Source organism: Rattus rattus, chromosome 13 (genome assembly GCF_011064425.1).
Source record: "Rattus rattus isolate New Zealand chromosome 13, Rrattus_CSIRO_v1, whole genome shotgun sequence".
NCBI classification, from domain to species: Eukaryota; Metazoa; Chordata; class Mammalia; order Rodentia; family Muridae; genus Rattus; species Rattus rattus.
In genome coordinates, this window is record NC_046166.1 from 62,010,452 (window position 1) to 62,029,905 (window position 19,454).

General features: G+C 43.7%; 1 protein-coding gene across 1 annotated transcript; it reads left to right on the top strand.

Moving 5' to 3' along the window:
- The first annotated feature begins 1,109 nt into the window (after positions 1 to 1,109).
- On the top strand, positions 1,110 to 2,430 carry Tcim (transcriptional and immune response regulator). The gene has a single exon (XM_032919274.1). It carries the CDS (start codon positions 1,178 to 1,180, stop codon positions 1,496 to 1,498), a length of 321 nt encoding a protein of 106 aa, XP_032775165.1. The 5' UTR covers positions 1,110 to 1,177; the 3' UTR covers positions 1,499 to 2,430.
- The last annotated feature ends 17,024 nt before the right edge of the window (positions 2,431 to 19,454 follow it).

Here is a 19,454-nt window from a genome sequence, read left to right on the forward strand (position 1 = left end):
TATGTAGATTGTGTGCAAAGATATCTCATTCCTTTCTCCTAGTAAGACATAAACTTTATTAAGGTAAAATAACGATTTTATTTCTATTTTATTAATTTAATTTAATTTTGAGATGGAATTCCCATGTAGTTCAGTCTGTCCTGCAGTTTGCTAGCCTGCCTCAGACAGATGGGGTTGTAGGTCTGTGACTTTCTTGACTATATATGAAAAAATATAAAAGTCCATTCTGGTTTCTTGGAGGACCAGAAAGTAAAGGTTTGATTCCTAAAGAGGAGTCCCTAGATCAGATGAAGGTAACCGCTTAGCATGTAATAGCTGTACATATCTGTGGATAGCAAAAGTAAGACGTTAAAACGTGTAATGAAGATGGCATCATTCTAATTATGCTGAGTGATTCCAAAGTGGCCCTGAAAACAAAAGGTCAGCTCATTCCTTGTGGGCACTGAGTACTCAAAGCACCTCCATTAACCTTTGATCCCTGCTTTTGGAGAGCTGTTGCTGTCACTACCCACACAAGATAAGAGCTCCCCCCTGCCGCTATTACTGTTTAAATTGCACTTTCTGGCAGAAATTGCATATTGCACTCACACACAGTTTGCGACTCGTGGTTTCCAGCCGAGCCGTGTCAGTATTCTGTCAGCAAACTTTAGCTCTAGAATCCGATGTCCTCCAAAGTATTTTCTCTGACTCCCAGGCCCTCGCTCCACAAGCCACAGTTACCCCGAGAGGGACAGGCAAAAGGCACACAGACCTAGGCTGCCAGTGTCTGGCCCGCACTTTAAAAACTTCTGTACGAATCGAAACTCTGCTGAGTTTGGCAGGACTCTTTGTTTCAATTGTGGGTGAAGATTTTTGAGCCTTTTCTCTCTCCTGGTTTCAGCTTCTGGAAGGAAGAGACGGTTTGTAAAGGCAAACGGCCGTCAGGGATGTAAAGAGGGAAGCCCCCGGTGCCAGCTTCTCCAAACACAACTTTGAAATGCATTCCAGCATCCGGAGCCAGATATTTGGCAACGCAACTGTTAATGTTCTGTGGTTTTTCCTCCCTGGGATCAATGTGACGTCACCAGTGTAATTTGAGTCCGGAGCTCTGTTCACACTTTAAATAGCAGTCCAGGGATTGATTTTACAACAGACTTCCCTGGAAGTGCCCAAGCTGAGCTGTGAAAGACCCACATCGATGAAAGCAAAACCAAGCCACCCAGCCACCAGCATGTCCACTTCTCTTCGAGTAAGCCCGTCCATCCACGGCTACCACTTCGACACAGCTGCTCGCAAGAAAGCTGTGGGTAACATCTTTGAAAACATAGACCAGGAGTCCCTGCAGAGGCTCTTCAGGAACTCGGGAGACAAGAAGGCAGAGGAGCGGGCCAAGATCATTTTCGCCATCGACCAAGATTTGGAGGAGAAAACTCGAGCCCTCATGGCCCTGAAGAAGAGGACAAAAGACAAGCTTCTTCAGTTCCTCAAACTGCGGAAATATTCCATCAAGGTACACTGAGCACAGCAGGATGGGTAAGGAGCTTATCCACCAATGAACCTTTAAAGACCCAGTGAGCCTGCCAGTCTTGGCAGGGGCAGTGTCCCGCACAAAGGCTTGAGAGCTTCTTCCGACAGGACTCCGAGGATGGAAGGGGACATACCTCACCAGCTACACAGACTCCCAACTCCTTACAGCCCTGAGCTGTCCCACTGGGAGCAAAGTGCCTTCAGCAGGTGTTGAGAACTCTTGCAGCAGGAAAGGAGCAACACAGCCTGAGAGACTGGAGGCACGGACCAGAACTTGCAGAACATGGCATTTGTGGGGACTGAGTGCACGCACCCAGGGTCCTGGGAAAGGCCCTAAAACTAAACTCAAACCTAACTTGGTTTTTGTTCTTGTTGCTTGGTTTGTTATTTTGTTTTCTTTCTTTTTGAAAAATATCGAAGTGGGTAAGGAGAGGGAGGAAAGAGAAGGAATATGAACCGTAAATGGTTTACTGAAGTTTTGGTTTTTTGTTTTTTAACCTGAATGTTTTAAAATGTGGCTAAACCTCCGTGCTGTTTATGGGGTCAAGATTTTTACAGATCAGTAATTGACTGCTTGCATTTCAATGCCTAAGACAGTGCGCCCCCTGGTGTTAAAGTCAAAGAACTGGATGCTTTGCCCAGCATGGTCGTCGTCTATGGATTTGTACACATTCCAAAATGGTTTGCCCAAAGTTGAAAGAATGGGGCCCTTCACAAATCTGAAGGACTGTGAACGATTTTCTAATGTTTTTTTAAACTCTCTGGCTAATGCTGAAATATAATCTAATTAAATGTCCTACAGACACCGTAGCAAGCATTAGGAAATGAATATGAGAAATTTTTAGAAGGATGCTGTGGTATTTTTTATATAATTTATTATACATTGTAAGTGATACATAGCCCTAATAAATTATTATCAACTTAGCTTCTCTTTTTCCGTGATGATCGGTCCCAGGGGAAAAATATAGGACGGTAAATTCTGATCATTGTAAACTTTTCTAGGGGTTGACTCTAAATCTTTCAGAGCAGCTGTATGCTGATTGCCAAACTTTTCCAAAGCAAATTATTGCTCTAAGTGTCTAGAGAGGTTTCTCAACCCCATTTTAAACTCCATGGCATAGATATAACTGCCCACAGAGTAATTTGGCAACATTACTCTTATATATCCATTATCTATTTCCATGTTTGTGAAATTTCTCCTCTGTCACTACAGCAGATCTGTACCCATTTGTTTCTTCCTAAGCAGTATGTTTTGAAGTTGGAGTGAATTATGATAAAGTTTCTGTGGGTGATTCTAGCATTACTATCTCTTTCCTTATGCCAGCCTAACTTATAACAAAGCGTTTGTAAAGAGGCATGCGCCAGTGCCCACTGTGCTTTTTTAACAGAAAGGCAAAAACCGTTTCCAGAAATTTAGGAGACCTACCAAGTTTCCTTTTTTTAAATGCTGGATATACCATATCAAAACAATTGAGCTGTCTGAACTCTTTCAGGAGGGTCGAAAGCCAGATTTTATTTTATTTTTCAAGTTAATGAAGTTATTTATTTACATCTGAATCCCAGCTTACCAACCTCCTCTCCTCCCAGCCCCTCCCCACCCCACGAACCCCTTCTCACAAAGTGGGGAAAAGCAGGAATTTTAATTACAAAAATTATAAAAAGAAAAGAAGGTGGTTTTAAAAAATCTATATTTAGTTATTAATTATTGTTATTGAAGGTCATTCCAAATTAATCCATGGGACTCTTATCTAGGCTTATAGGTCAGTGTTAGATCACTGACCAGCATGGACAAGACCCTGAGGTTCAGTCCCTGGAAATAAAAAGAAAAGGGGGAGGGGGAATTATACTAGAAGGTGTGCGTGAGCGTCTGTGATGTGTGTGTATGTGTGTGAACGTTGTGATGTGTTTGTGAGTGTGTGTGATGTTATGTGAGTGTGTGTGCACATGTGTGCCAGTGTGTGTGTGTGTGATGTGTTTGTTAGTGTTTGTGTGTGTGTGTGATGTGTGTGTGTGAGTATATGTATGAGTATGTTATGTGTTTGTGAATGTGCGTATGTGCGTGTGTGAGTATATGTGTGAGTGTCTGATATGTTTGTGAGTGTACGTGTGTGTGTGTGTGTGTGTGTGTGTGTGTGTAAGAGAGAAAAATGTGCCCATGTGCATTATCTGAGAGGATTACTCATCAGCTTCATCAGATTTTCAGAGACAACCATGATACCAAAAGAAGTTATGACCCTCGAGGGCAGGTTTCAGAGGGGTAGTCACTTGGCCAGAATCTGTGGAGAATCCTCTGTTTCATTCTCCTGCACACTGAGCCAGTTACTACTGTCTATGTGTGCTCAGAACAAGTGTCCTAGTCCTTATGGAAAGCATCATGGGAAATCTTCAAGCTGCCCTTCATGGGCATGGCTGCCTATGCTTGAAATCCTACCACTCAGGGGGAAGAGGCAGGGGGATGGTGAACTCGAGGCCAGCAGCCGTTTCTCGGTAGAATCGTGTCTTAAGATCAATTACTCCATCCCTTTCCCCATGCATCCCCATGAAGAGAGCACATCTCAGATGCTGGACTTGGACCATGGGTTTAATCCCCTGCATGCACTCGGAACTCTGTTTTCTGCTGCTGCTCTTTTCTGTGGTGTGCAGCATTGTCTGTCTTCACCAATGCATGAGGGAGAAAAACAAAAACTCCTCCGGTAGCTTGTTATAAGCTCTCTCCCCTCTTCTGGGAAGAACAGAGTAGAATCAGTGGGATGGTGCGGGATGATTTTTAACTGCATAATAAACCCTAGCAGTGTCAGGTAGAAATGGGCGTTGTCAGGAAAGAAGAGCTGTGGGGTCAGAGAGATGGCTCAGCAGTTCAGAGCACGCGCTGTTCTTACAGAGGACTGGTTTTGGTTCCAAGTACACATAATTGCATGACTGGAAACTACCTGTAATTCTAGGGATCTGATACCTCTGGCCTCAGCAAGCATCTGTACCCACTCGTACAACCCACACACAGATACATGCGTGTATAAAAGCCAAAGCAAAGTTTAAACGACGTAAAGGAAGGATTATTTCAGTTCTGAGACAGGGAGGGCCATTGCGACTGTAAGAACCTAGTGTAATAAGAGATAATAAAGGCATAAAGGGCTTGGTGGCTCATTAATCCGATCACCTCACTGGGATCATAGTAATCACTGACTTCTGCTGACGTATGATACTGATGGCCAGATAATTCTCTAAACGCTTTTGTGAGACAAGAGATAAGGAACGCAGGTCTGCATTGGTGAATCCCTGTGCACAAAGCTTCAATAACTGGGGGAGCTTGCTGGTGACATACAACTTAGCCTTCATGCCCTTAGAGAGAAGCTTTGACTCTGTCACCAGGAGAGACCCGGCTCCCCTCACCCTCTGTAGTTACTGACTCACCAATCAACTGAGGAGATGGGAGAGCATGGCTTCTGTCAGCCACTTTGTCTCACCTGTCTATCTGCTTACCATGGAGTTGGGGAGGATTCTGCAGCATATGGGATTTGTTGGGAAAGGTCTAGGTTTTTGTGTCTAGCTACACATTCTTCTATTGTCACAGGTGATTTGAATGTCATTGACATTTCCTTGAAAAGCTGGATCTGCTAACTTATAAGAGAGGCCACTGCCTGGGTCCTTGTAGAGCACACCAGGCCCCTTTCTGCAGCCTGGCCTAGGTTTTAGATGGCCCTTTGTGCATGGGGAGCTGATTGGGGTGGGGGTGCTGAATTTGTACCTTATTTGCTCCCCCAGCAAAATGTAGGAGGTAAAAGTGTGGGCCAAGGCCAGAAAAGACATTGTTTCCTGTTAAAGGGTTGACAAGGGCGTTGAGACAAACAGGAGGCAGACATTGGAACAACCCTGGTTGTGACTGTGCATGCTTATTTGTGTGTCTGAGCATGTATGTGTGTGTCTGAGCATGTATATGTGTTCTCTCTGTCTGTCTAAGGATATCTGTTCTTGTGTGTGTGTGCATATCTTGGTAGTCTGTCTTTGTGTGTGAGTGTATGTGTGTGGTTTTATGTATGTGCATCTAGGTGTGTGCACCTATGTGTCTGAATGTATAACAAAGGTATGGCTGTGTATCTTATGGCTGTATATGTGATATGATGTGATGGAATGTGTGTGTGTGTGTGTGTGAGAGAGAGAGAGAGAGAGAGAGAGAAACTATGTTTATCTGTGTAGATGCATTACATGTCTGTGAGCATTTGCACATATGCATGTGCCTATATATGAGTGTACATATATGTAACTGAGTGTACATGTATGTATGACTACATTTGCATGTATGTGTGGCTGTGTATCTGTGAATATGTGTTTTTGTCTATGCGTCTGTGTGTTTATGTGTGTCTTCATGGCTGCATATGTCTGTGAATGCGTAGGATGTCTGTGTGTGCATGAGTCTATATTGTATGATCCTGTTGGTGTTTGTGTGAATGCACACATGTACCTTTATGACTCTGCATTTGTGTGTATGTGTGTCTATTTGTGTTTGTTCATGGAAATGCAAATGTATGTATCTAAGTGAGCCCAGGTATGTTTCTGTGTCTGTGTCCATGTGAGAACATATGTTCCTGTATGTGTATCTGTGTATATATCTGTATTCATTTGTTTACACATTTGTCTGTATGCGTGAGTGAATATTTGTATGTCTTTGTCCAAAGACTGTATAAGAATGTGTGGCTTCATCTAGTTCATGTGTATGCATATGTGTCTAGAAGAGTACATATATGGATATGTTTGTGTGAATGTGTCTATGTATGTATGTATGTATGTATGTATGTATGTTTGTATGTATGTGGCATATGTGTCCATATGACTGTGTGATGTATGTATGTATGTATGTATGTATGTGATATGTGTCCCTATGACTGTGTGAGAAAGTATATTCACATATGTACTATCTGTGTTTGTGTGAGGCATGTGTATGTATCTGGGTATATGCATATAGGTATATTTGTGTTTGCACATGTCCATGTGGATATGTGAGACTATGCATTCATGTATGTCTTCATGTGTGTATCTGTGTTCCTGTGTATGTATGTGTGTATCTGGGTGGGCACTCATGATGTTCTTGTGTCATATGTATATGTCTGGGTGAGTGCATGTGTATGTGTGCTGCATGAGTGTATGTTTGCATGTATATCTATAGCCGTGTGAGCATGAGCATGTGTGTCTGATTGCATGTGTGTGTTTACTGAGAATTAGCACATAGTCCTACTCTGGGAGAAGCTTCAAGATTCCGTGGAAGAATAGCAAACAAAAGGGAAACCCTTTTTGCTGGCCCATGGGCATATTGTTCACGAAGGCAGGAGTGAGTGAATCATGTTTGAGTCTCCTATAGATTGTGACCCGGGGGCGTAAGCAACAAAGAGTGACCATTAGAAGATGACCGAGCCTTTAAGGACACATGGGATTGATTGTCCTGAAAGCCATAGAGAAGTATTGGAGACTTGACACGTGCCAGTAACAGTTGCCACCTGGGTGTGCACATTTGGCCTTGAAATACAACCTGTGACAGCAGCTGAACTCACAGCTCGCACAGATCCCTCCAGAACCCCGCAGCCTGTTCATCGTGCCACGGAGGAAAAAGGCATTGGGGACCTTAGCGACAGCAAACTGCTACATGACAGCTATTCCTAACACAGACGAAGAAAAGGCTGTGTGGTGAGGTGGGAAAATGGCACGCACTGCCTGGCTAAAACCCATGATGGTGCTTAGATCATGTGTCCAAGTCTGACTATCACACTAGTACTGTGCATAAATATTTGCCTATGTGACAGACATGTGGAGTGTCTGTCACAGGCCCACTACAACAGCTACATTTCAATGTGAACAACCATGGTCTGTAGATACAGTTCAGACACCTGCTAGCAAAATTACCTTACAGAATTTTGGCACTAAACATCATGTCCCTGTAAGGCTTTGTGGAGTTTAGAAAAAGCAGGTTTCTTCCTGTAGCAACTTTCCCACTACACGCCTCACCAAACACTGCAGACAGGGCTGGGGGCCCAGAGCACCCCTCACCCCGCACTCACACTCTAGGCTCTGTTTTCCCACCTGTGGGCAACAGCAGTACACAAATACCACCAGATTAAGACAGGAATTCAGGGGAGGAAGAATTCCCAACTCTTCTTAGACAAATTCCTTTCTTGCTGCTGTCTGTGACTGGATGACTTCTGCCCTAGTTTTATTCTCACAGGGTGGTTTTATCCTCAAGGGCAATGGCGAACTGTACCTGACTGGCCTCCCGTGATTGCTGGCGTTCCTCCAAAAGCAGGAATTTCTCTTAAACACAATAAAACCCCAGTGAATAGTTTTGGTCATTAACAATGTCACCATTGGCACAAGGTGAGGGAAAGAGGCCTTATGTAGGTTGCCTGTGCTTTCAGACCCTGTCCGTTCTGGGTGGCTGGTGCCCTCACCCAGGCTGGCTGCTAATGTTTTCTCTCATTTTCACTACTGAGTAAGGGCGGAGTCTCTGAGCCCATCTCCCACTGTGGGTAGAACTGTTATCATCCGCGTGCCTTCCTGATCCCAAACCCTCTGGTTATAAAGCCCAAGACAAGACATTCACAAGGTTCCATGAACAGCTGTGGAAAACGTTTTACCAAGCCATTTCATGGGTTACTCTGCATCTTCTGTCCCTTCATAACAGAAGGCCCAGAAAAGGATCTAGCTCCTGGCTTTGTGGCTTTCCTTAGCACAGTAATTCTGTCATTTACTGAAAAGTCATGGCTCATGTTTCGGGGAAGCTCTGAGTTGGTTGTAATGATCACAGTCAGCAGAGATCGATCTCCCCTTCAGTCTGATGAACTGCATTCTCTTCTGATTTAGTCTGACATTTGGCATGCGTGTATGTTTATCAGGAAAAGGTTTGGTTTTGGGCCACTCTCTCTCCTCACCCTTCTTATGGATAGCTCTTAACACCACCGAAAGGCTTGAGAGAACCCTATTAGTCTTGGGGAGTCCTACTCACTGATACTGTGGGGTACCCAGGTCCAGGCTCTTCTCCGAAAGCTTATTCTTATCAGAAGGTCTGGGGAACACTTTTAAATCCAGGCTGGGCTTAATGACCCAGTTTCAGGGGATGGAGCCTGCTATCTGTGCATGGCAATAGTTCCTCAGGTGGCGGTGGTACAGCTCAGTCAGATTGAGAACCACCGAGCTAGATCTAACTAACTTGCTGTGCTCACTGTAAAGACAGGGCACATTTCTATTCCTCCATGCATCTCCAGGGCCCTCCATACAGTTGGCTAACAACTGCCCCGAGGCGAGATTTGACCCTTATCTTGCGATGACTCACTCTTATCATATCTAATCCAAATAATACCATTACCCTGACTTTCTGTTCCGAGGAATCTAGCCTGATTGTACCAGTCCCTAGTGATTACATCATCGCTGAAACTCCCCAAAGGGCATAGTCTTAGCGATCACTATGCTTTTCAAAACACCAAAGGGAATGTCTTTTTTCCTCTTCACATACTCCCCGGCTTGCTGCTATTACAGACTTACTTCAGACAAGTTAGTCTTTTCAAAAGGACCACTTAATGGTCCTTACCAGCAGCCGCTTAAGTGAGTTAGTGTATCAGGGGCTATGGGATTGCTTACTCCTGGATGTTCCTCATCCACAGAGACCCTACAGGGAGGACAGGAGAGGACCTGGGGGGAAGACAGGACTCCTGAAGTCAGCACTGGAAAAACAACCAGCAGTGACAGTATGCTGAGGGACAAAGCTGCTCTCTGATTTTTCTCACTTTGATCCTCTCTGGTGACACCTAGATAGCTTCGTGAACTGTATGGTCCACAGCAGACAGACCGTAGGGTTTACGAAGATCAGGGTTCTAGTCCTGTGGCAGCCTTATTTAGTTTCATGGGATTATTTATGCTTTGTTCAACCCATCTCATTAACAACTTATGGTGATGACAATATAATTGTTTAGTTTGTTGGGACCACCACTGTTTATGGCTTGAATTGGAAACATTCGTGGCTTACATTTGGAATACTTATTCCTGAAGAGCGGAAGTACGTTGAAAGGTCGTGGGACTTTTAGGAGGGGGAAACATCTGGTAGAAGTAGGGTGCCTTCAGTGGGCACTCAGAGGTTAGAGACTCTGGTAATGGTATACACTCCATTTTCCAATAATGCTCTCCCTCTGCCATGAGCCCCACCATGTATGACTGTACAGTCTGAAACCATGAGTCAGAGTAAACCACCCCTCCTTAAACTGCTCTGTCAGGGATTGGGTCATAGTGACATAAACCATAACTAATTCAACCATTGACTGATGAGCTTAAACAAGAGAGATTTATTTCTTCCCAGTTCTGGAGGCTGTGTGTGAGGTCAGGGCTGCTGGTGTCTGGGGCTCCTCTCCAGGTAGACAGCAGGCTCCCAAGTCTTTCATATGCCCTTCCCTCTGTGTCTCCAATGTCTAAGCCACAGATATACTGGACTAGAGGTCAGTCCAATGACTTTAACTGACTTTCCTCTTTCAGGGTCTACCACCAAATATAGCCATACTCTGAGTCATTTCAACTCATGGATTTTCACTAAGGGTATGACATTCAACTCAGAACACCTCCGTACCTGTCTTTCTTGATTGCGGTAAGTGTAAAATAATAACCCATGTGGCATTTGAGCTCTTGGTTAAGTGCCGGAAAGGGTGTGTGAGCTCTGCTCTTGGTTAAACATTACAAGTGCTTCCAGCATAGAGCTTAACATAGAATAGGCACTTCACAAGTGTTTGTTGAGTTTTTAACATGAACAGATAGCACTTCAACACCAGTATTTGTTTGTGGTATCAACAGTACTCTTTGAATGTACCTTGGCATATATCTCCTTGGTCCACCAAAAAAGGGCTGTATCTACTGTGACCCGTCAGGAAGAGCCATGGTTCATAGTGAAAGAACTGTGTGAGACAGCATTCGGCCAGAGTGCATTTATTGCCACTCCTAAGTACTTTGCCTGCTCTCCCTTAAGCATGGGCACTTAAAATCCTCCGGTGGAAGTGAACAAGTTCCCTGACCATCCAGAAAACAGCTTTGCTGACATTCTGGTCTGTTGTTTTTGATCGAGTCTCTGTATGTCTTGGTACAGATCTAAGACAGCTGAACACTGTGTCCTGGCCTCTTCCAGTTTGAGTCCTATCCCAACCAGTTACTGCCACAGCCTGGGTGTTTCGTTCGGGTGAGCGTGACGAAGGCATTGGCATTCCTCAACAAGGAAAAGGCTGTGCTGACCACAGAAGTAACTCTATACAGCCCACCTTATAGGGAAAGGATTACAGAATCAATGGAATGGCTTAGGCAGCAACATAAGCTGTGATTAAGCAGTGTGGGAACTGGGGAGGTGAGCCTTGCTGCTGCTTTGCCAAGAAAGCTTTCCTGGTTGTTGATTTTACTTTGGGGGAAATTTAATATTTGTGTAATTTCTTTATAGTATATCTTATAGCGTCATATATATATGTATATATATATATGTGTGTGTATATATGTGTGTATATATATATATCATACTATGTTATCCAGAATAATCATTTAGTAAGATAACTTGATTAAAATAAATCAGTTAGATAAGTGTTGGACATTATATAGACAAAATGACAATTGGAATATCTGATATTTTGGCTTAAAACTTTTTACAGTCACAGTAGTCATGAATGAGGGTCTTTCTCACATCTGGAGATCAAGCCTAGAATGTGAATTTTTTCTCTTTTTTTTTCTTTTTTTCGGAGCGGGGGACTGAACCCAGGGCCTTGCGCTTGCTAGGCAAGTGCTCTGCCACTGAGCTAAATCCCCAACCCCGTGAAATTTTTTTATTCCTGAAAGATATCAAGGGGGCCTATATCCCATTGAATGGATTTCAAATTTGCTCTCCCCCTCAATCTCTTTACATTAGTTTCTTGTTATCTTAAAGAGATGTAAAAGGATTGAGTTTTCCTTTGAATTTTAAAAGTTCACTGATGCTTTCAGAGAGATCTGTGAAAACACAGCACAGATGAGGCCCAGTGTTTGCTCGAGGCAGCCTGGGATGTGTCCAATACAGTACCACTCAGAGCCCTGCAGCTAAGCTAAGAAAGAGCAGAGACTCAACATTCTGGAGACCACAGATGGCTCGGGACGACATTCCCTCTAAGAAAACACACCATCTATAATATAAACAGTGCCTCCTGATATGTGAATTAATGGGAGAAATTAGACCACTAAATTACAGGGGGAAATGCCAGTGAAGGCAGAGGGAGCTGGAGAGCTCCTTGGACGTTCCCCCTACCCTGGCAAGCTTTGCAGGACTTTCCACAGCAGAGCTCACCTCCTTATCCCTGAGACATTCAGACATCACATGTAACAGGTCAATCCCACAGGTAGTAACTTGAGGTGAACACTACTGTGCTTAGCACGTATGTGCCTGAGTGCTTTCTTCTGATCTGGGCCAATGTCACTGTTTGCTGATTCTCTGGTGCATGTGTGGTCAGCTTGGCTGGATGATATATGGTGACCTCGTTCAGATAGAAGGGGACTAGCAGACTCTTGGCCCCAGTGTCTTAGTATCTACCATTTTTTTTTGTCTCAGATTAGCCTTTGGTGCTCAACCACAGCACTGCCATCTACACGTCTCTCAGCTTCTTCCTCTGTGTCTGGTTCATTGCTGGGTACTCTGTTCACTATAACCCTTCTCTGTGAGATTAGATCCTTACCATGTACCCAGAATAACTCACCCTACAGCTTGGAGAGTCAACATCCTCCTTGAGAAGATCCAGATTAGTTGGTGGAACTCCATCATTCACTTGGGAATTTTAACTCACCCCATGTCTAACTAATGCAGCTTTCAACCTTCTACCTCTATCCCTGGACCATTCTCCCATAATACCTTTATATACTGAAGTGTTCAGAAAGCATCGATTATCAGTTTCCTATAAGCCCTCAGTGAAACAGGCAGAGCAAAGATTTCCCTCCTGTCCTCACATTTCTATGCCAGCGTCAGTGCAGTTAGCAAGTGTCAGCAGGTCTCGGAACAACTGTACTGTCTCCGTGCCATTCTCCATATGGAAAGTGTAGGTGGTGTCACCGGACCTCTGAACTTGTTCCCTTCTTAACCTCCTCCTGGAAAGGTTTTAAAATTAACTGCCTGTTCTGTTCTGGGGGACAGCAGGCCTGCTGCGATGCTGGCCTAGGGGAGACAGACTGACTCAGGACGAAGAATTAATGGAAGCTTACGGCTCCTGCAAGCAGGAAATGCTTTGATAGGCCCTTTCCTCTTTTTGTTACACGAAGAGCCTTGACAATGGGCCCCACCTCGGGCAGCTGCTCTCGCCCCGGTGATGAGCGCAGCACATTTTCCGCGTCAGACTTGGAGTCTGCACCGGGCAGTGCTCAGGAAGGTTCAGTGTCTGGGTCTGTCCTTGAGCTTCTGCACTGGGGAGGGCGGAGGCTGCAGCTTGAAGGCAGACGGGGAACCCTTGGCACACGTTTCAGGAAGTCCATCTGCTGCTGTTGTTCCTCTGACCTTTAGCTAGAACCTTCCCTAAACTGGAAAGAAACTACCAGAAATGAACTAACGCCAAACCAAGTTAGGCTCTTCAAAACCAAGTCGAATTAGCAAGTACTAAGTGAGTATCACTAAATGCTTGACTGGGTATGCTATCAGGACTATACAGGATTACTCAGAATTTCCTTTGACCTTTTCAACATCGCTGACAGGCACGTACTGTCATCTCCATTTAGCGATGAGGAGACCAAGCTCACTGAGGCTCACCCGCCTTTCCGAAGCCTATCTGATTTTATTAGAAAAAATAATGTGAGTCTAGGACTCCGTCCCAGTCCTACACAAAATCTCATCATGACCCCTGATGAATCCCAACCTCTGTAATTATCATTTTTTATTCTCCATTTCTGTATTAAGTGTCTAAGAGACTCTTAGACAGGTGGGAGTAAAGGAGCCTGGCTCCGACGGTCTAGCTCCATTCTATGTGACATTGTGTCAGTTACCTAACTAAGGGCCATCCAGCACCTTCTGTGACATAAGGAATGAGACTTAAATGGAATTTTAGCCCCGCTCGTTCTTAAATTACAACAGAGTCATAAACAGTGTGTGGATTTTGTGACCATTTGGGTAGCTACGGTCAAACAGTAACAGGAGTGACCAGGGAAGCAGGTGTCATCAAGGACACCGAGAAAGAAGAATCTTTGTCCACACTAGCTGGAAAATATGCAGAGCAGAATGGTAATTATTTAAAAGCTTTGCTGTAGAATGACCACATGGTTCACACACACACACACACACACACACACACACACACACAACACCATGCAGGATGCACACATACACACATATACACACATACACACATACACACACATACACACATACACACACATGCACACACACATATACATAACATACACATACACACACAGACACACACAGACACACACAAACATACACACATATCTACACATACAGACACACATACACACACATACACACATACACATGTACATATGCATACACACATACACATATACACATACACATTCATACACATGCACATACATACACACATACATACACACATACATACACATACATACATATACACACATACAGACACACATACACACACATCACATACTCACACACATACACATGTACGTATGCATATACAAGGCACGCACATACATACATACACACATACACACATACACACCTACACACATACACACATATACACACATACACACACATACACACATATACACACATACAGACACACATACACACACTTATAAGTACACATACATACACACATACACACATATACAGACACACATACACACACATACACACATATACAGACACACATACACACACTTATAAGTACACATACATACACACATATACACACACATATACACACATACACACATACACACATATACACACATACAGACACATACACACACATCATATACACACATACACATGCACATAAGCATATACAAATCACGCACACACACATATACACACATACACACATACACACATATCTACACATACAGACACACATACACACACATACTCACACACATACACATGTACATATGCATACACACATACACATATACACATACACATTCACACATACACACATACATATGCATACATACATATATACACATACAGACACACATACACACACATCACATACTCACACACATACACATGTACATCTGCATATACAAAGCACGCGCGCGCACACACACACACACACACACACACACACACACACATCATTTACAGTAGCCAAAGACAGGGTCAGTGCACACATCCATGGATCAATGGAAAACCGAGTTACACATGTAAATGAACTGTGATACCACCTTAGAATTCTGACACACAGCTGACCTGGGTGAGCCCTGAAGACATCACGCTGAGGGAATTAAGTCAACCACAAAAGGGCAAATCCTGCTGGATCTCATTGGCCTGAGTAAGGCACACAGAGGCGGGGACGTCAGTTTGGGGCTGAAGGAAATAGGGAGTTGAATTGATCTGCAGCTCTATTTTAGGAAGAAGAGCTCTGAAGTTAAATGACGATTGATATGGATATGAATGTGCCTTGTGTCACTCAGCGCTATATCTAAAAATACCTAAATGGTAAATAGATTACATTATACAGATGTTCCTGGGCATACAGATGTAATCCCAGACTGGGGAGGCTGAGGCAGTAGGATCTCCAATCAAGTCAGCCAAGACTCCATGATGAGTCCAAGGTCAACCTGGAATACTAGTAAAACTATATCTTTAAAAATCTATATAAACAAACAAACTATAGTTTAGAATAAAAATGAAGTTAAAGTTAAGCTATAGATTTTAGTACCTATGCTCAAGAATATTCCACTTTCTTGAAGTATTAGAGTCATCTAATTACATAGTTATTTTTAGGGATTTTCAAAACCTTATAGCTTCTATAGGCAAGAACTGTAAGTAAGCCATTCATCAAATTCTGCACCGAAGGAAACAGGCTATATGGACACGATTCTGACACAAGATCAAGATGCTGGTCCATGGTGCAATTCTGTGTTTGGAGAAGTAGAATAGATCTGAGACAGTTAGATCAAGGAAATGCTACAGGAGCCCAGCCAACAGGAATAAAAATGGCTACTGAAGAAGAAGAGTGGTGTGAGCAGTGCCACTGGGGAGTGCCAGGATGGAGAAAGGAATATTCATGTATGTGTGTGCGTGTGTGCATGTGCACATGTATGTGTGTACACATGTGCATGTGTGCATGTGTGTAATGTGTGTTCAAAGGCAGGCTCTATGTTGCTGTGGCTGGCCAGGATCTCACTATGTAGCCATGTAGACCTGACTGGCCTTGAACTCGTAAAGATTTGACTGTCTCTGCCTCCCAAGTGCTGGGACTGAAGGATATGTCACTATGTGTGGCTTAATTTGTGCTTTTTAAAGGCCTTTCTGGCTTTCTTCCTGCCAGGGGGTAGCAACAGCATACAGAGTGAGTCTCCCCAGTAGGTATTGCTGCTGACTGGATTGGAGATGGCAGAAACGGACATGGATGTAATAGGTAGATTTCAGAGATGATTAGAGAGGCAACATCAACAGAGCTTGGAGATGCCAGTCATTCCACAGTGCCACCACCGCCATCCTGGGACCCCTCAGCATCCACTGTCATCCTATTCCTCTTGAGGTCCATAGACCGTGCTTCTCAATGTGCCCTTCACCCGACAGCTAGATCTTGCTTTCTAAGGCCTCATTTAGAAAGGCCTGAGGGGGTAGCCAAGTGGTGGGCCCATGAGTTTAATGCCACTCCACACACGTTACTTCTGCATATCTCAGAGTTTTTATTGCCGAAGGATTTACTTGGTTTCAGAGACCTTCATGACTTGGGGCTTGAGTTATAGTTGAGCATCATGGCGCCGGTGGTTGGGGACAGGGCAATCGAGAAGACTCCTGACCTAATGCGTACAGGAAGTCCAGAGAGGAAAGGGCTGGGAGTCACGGCGAACATTTAAAGACATGGCTCCGGTGACCTACTTCCCGTAATTAAGTGCTACTTCCTCAACTTTCCACCACTCTGGAAAGCGTCACCAGTCGGGGACAAGACTTCAATATTTGGGCCTGGTATGGTATGGTATACAGAGATAGGTCAAGAGTGGACCTTAATAATTCTCTGCTCAAAACATTCAACACCTACCCCCTGCCTGCAGAATCAAGCTCGATTTCCTTAGGTCAGCATCTAAGAGTCTTTGTGTGTGGATTCAGTATTTGTCTGGGATGCTGACCGGGGCAAGACTCTCAGGCACCAGAGGGAATTCAAACCCGAAGATATCCAGCGTGAAGCCGTAGATGCTGAGCTAGTGAATACTTGATGAACAGCCATGTCGAGCCTCCGGTACCGACCTGTGCGGAACCAGGGAAGGCATTGCTCTCTCGGCTAATGATTGCATTGTTTCTTGAGCATGAGTTCAGCAGATGTAAAGGTGAATAGGCCTGCTTTGAATTTTGACAGTGGAGTTAGGGAGGGGAGAACGAGGGTAGACACATCTACAATATAATGTAATAGCAGCACCAGCTGAGAAGGGTGTTTGCAGACGCTCCCTAGGCAACAAGGTGTTCGCTGCCTAGAAGCTACCCACAGCCCTTGACTGAAGAAAGCCCTTTTCTTCCTTGGCTGTTTTTCAGTCTCTCTACCCTTGTCCCTGCTGGGTTCTGGAGTGCTGGCTCTGGCTGCGGATCTTCCAGTAGGCCACAGTCCCATCTGTGTTGGGGTCCAGTGCCGCTCAATCTTTACAATGCAGATTCTGAATCCTGCTGGTTCGCTTTTCTAAAAAGCTTTGGGTGATGCTGTCCGTGGGTTGGGTTGGCAATGCCAAGAATAGAGGTAGTTCTGTGACCTCCTGGAGAGGTCACCCCACTGCCTAACACTCCCTGTGTTCGCTAAGAGTGAAGCTAGCTGTCTTCTCTTTGGGCGAGCTAGCGTCCTATTGGGTATCCCAGGCTGCTCTGCAGCTCTCTAGCTTGATCCAGCTTTCTGAAAGCAAGGACTGCAGGTGTGTTCCGTCCCTGCCGTCCCGGTAGGAGCTTCATTCTAAGTCTTTTCATTGCTCTGATTCACCCAGATCCAGATCAGATGGTAGGTCCATTTGTTACAGGGTTGGGCTTTAATAAATATTTGCTCGGTTGAATTTGAATTAAGATACTGCTGCATGTGGATAAAATGTATACAAGCATATGCCTGCATCTTTATTAGTGTGTGTCCCTGTATGAAGTGTCCTTTTCAATGAGTCAGAACAGACAAAGCCAGTCACCTTGAGTTGTAATGTAGACTGCAGTTATCAAGGTAAGGAGTCACGGACAATAGGTATTTGATGAAGACTCTTATTTTTTTTTTTTCTTGCTGGTACTAGGCCTCCAGACACCAAGCTGTGTCTTGTGCATAGTGAACAATCAATAAATGTATTTCAAATGCTAAATGGAGAAGACACTGAATTTCATTTCTGGGAATAATCATGATTTTAATCCCTGGAAAAGGAAGTGGCTAAAATTGTGTTAAGATCTTCATTTTGCTAGGATAAGGGAGAAAACAAAAAAGAAATAAATGGTGTTCTGGGCATTTCCTGACTAAAGAGAAAGCCAGAAAAACGATAATTTCCTTCTATATAGTAAGTTCACATTACCTTTTTCTTTAATGAAGAACATTTTCATCAGTAGCAGCAAAATGAAATGTGAGACCTTTTCCTGAGCAAATTGTCTTTTCTCCTAGCATTCCAAATTGTTTTAGATCAACAAGGCTGTGTTTTGTTACTATTAAATATCAAAAGGGAGCCACTTCATTGCAAACTTGAAAGTCCTTCCCGGGTCTCTTTTTAATTCTGCTGATGAGGAAGATTTTTGCAACTCTACTTGGTACCAAAATAACCCTGTTTTGCTGACCACTAACATCTTCATAGGGCAGGCGATGATAATGAACTCGGAACACAGGAAGGTTACCATTTGGCTGGACTAAAATAGACCACTACAGAGACACCTCTCCCACAAAGTAAACGAGGCTAGAGTTTTCATTTTCTTCACACCGTAGCCATTAATGGGCTATATTAATATGGTAGGGCAGTCACATAATTAATACTTCGGAAAACATTGCTTTATTATACTTGCTTTGTTTGCATATTTTAAAATAATTTAAAACATTCTATTGCCTGCTAAGTAAGCATCATGGTTGGACTTGTGGGAAATGAAGGTGAACAGATGGGTTTGATGCCCACGTTTTCCTGTAAAGAATGAAATGGCAACTTGGTAATTCTTTAGTGATAACTTAGTAGCAGCTTAGAGCTGGGAATCAGGCTACGCAACTTAGTAGCAGCTTGGAGCTGGGAATCAGGCTATGCAGTGCGTTCACTCTGCAAGCGTGTGTCTTCTAATGTGCACAGTTAGGGGTTGGGATTAAGGCTATGTCTTGTTTTGAGTCTGTAGTTTTGTGTCACTTAATTTGCACAGTGTAGTCCTTGTAGATTTCTGTTGCCGTTCAATTTTACAGACCAGGGGGAAGGAACTGTGCTTTGCCTGAGTTCGTACGGAGTTAATGCTGAAGGTGAAAAACCAGACTCCAAAGTCATCCACTTCATTCCAGACTAAGAGTCGGTCAGATAGCTGCAACCGTTGTATTACGCTATTATGTCAGCATGCAAAACATATACTACACAAGCCTGTCTGTATTTCTGATTACAGAATTTTATTTCCTCAATAAACATTTCCTGAGTTTCAACTATGCATTTGATGTTCTCATTGCTAAAAATAGACAAAACACAGTGCACTCAGGAGAAAGAGACAATTTAAAAACAAATGCAATTTGAAATTACTGGTGTCCCATTCTTTCCCAAGCAAGGATATGTCAATTTCCAGTGATTTAGATGAAAGGTATTCTCTTACA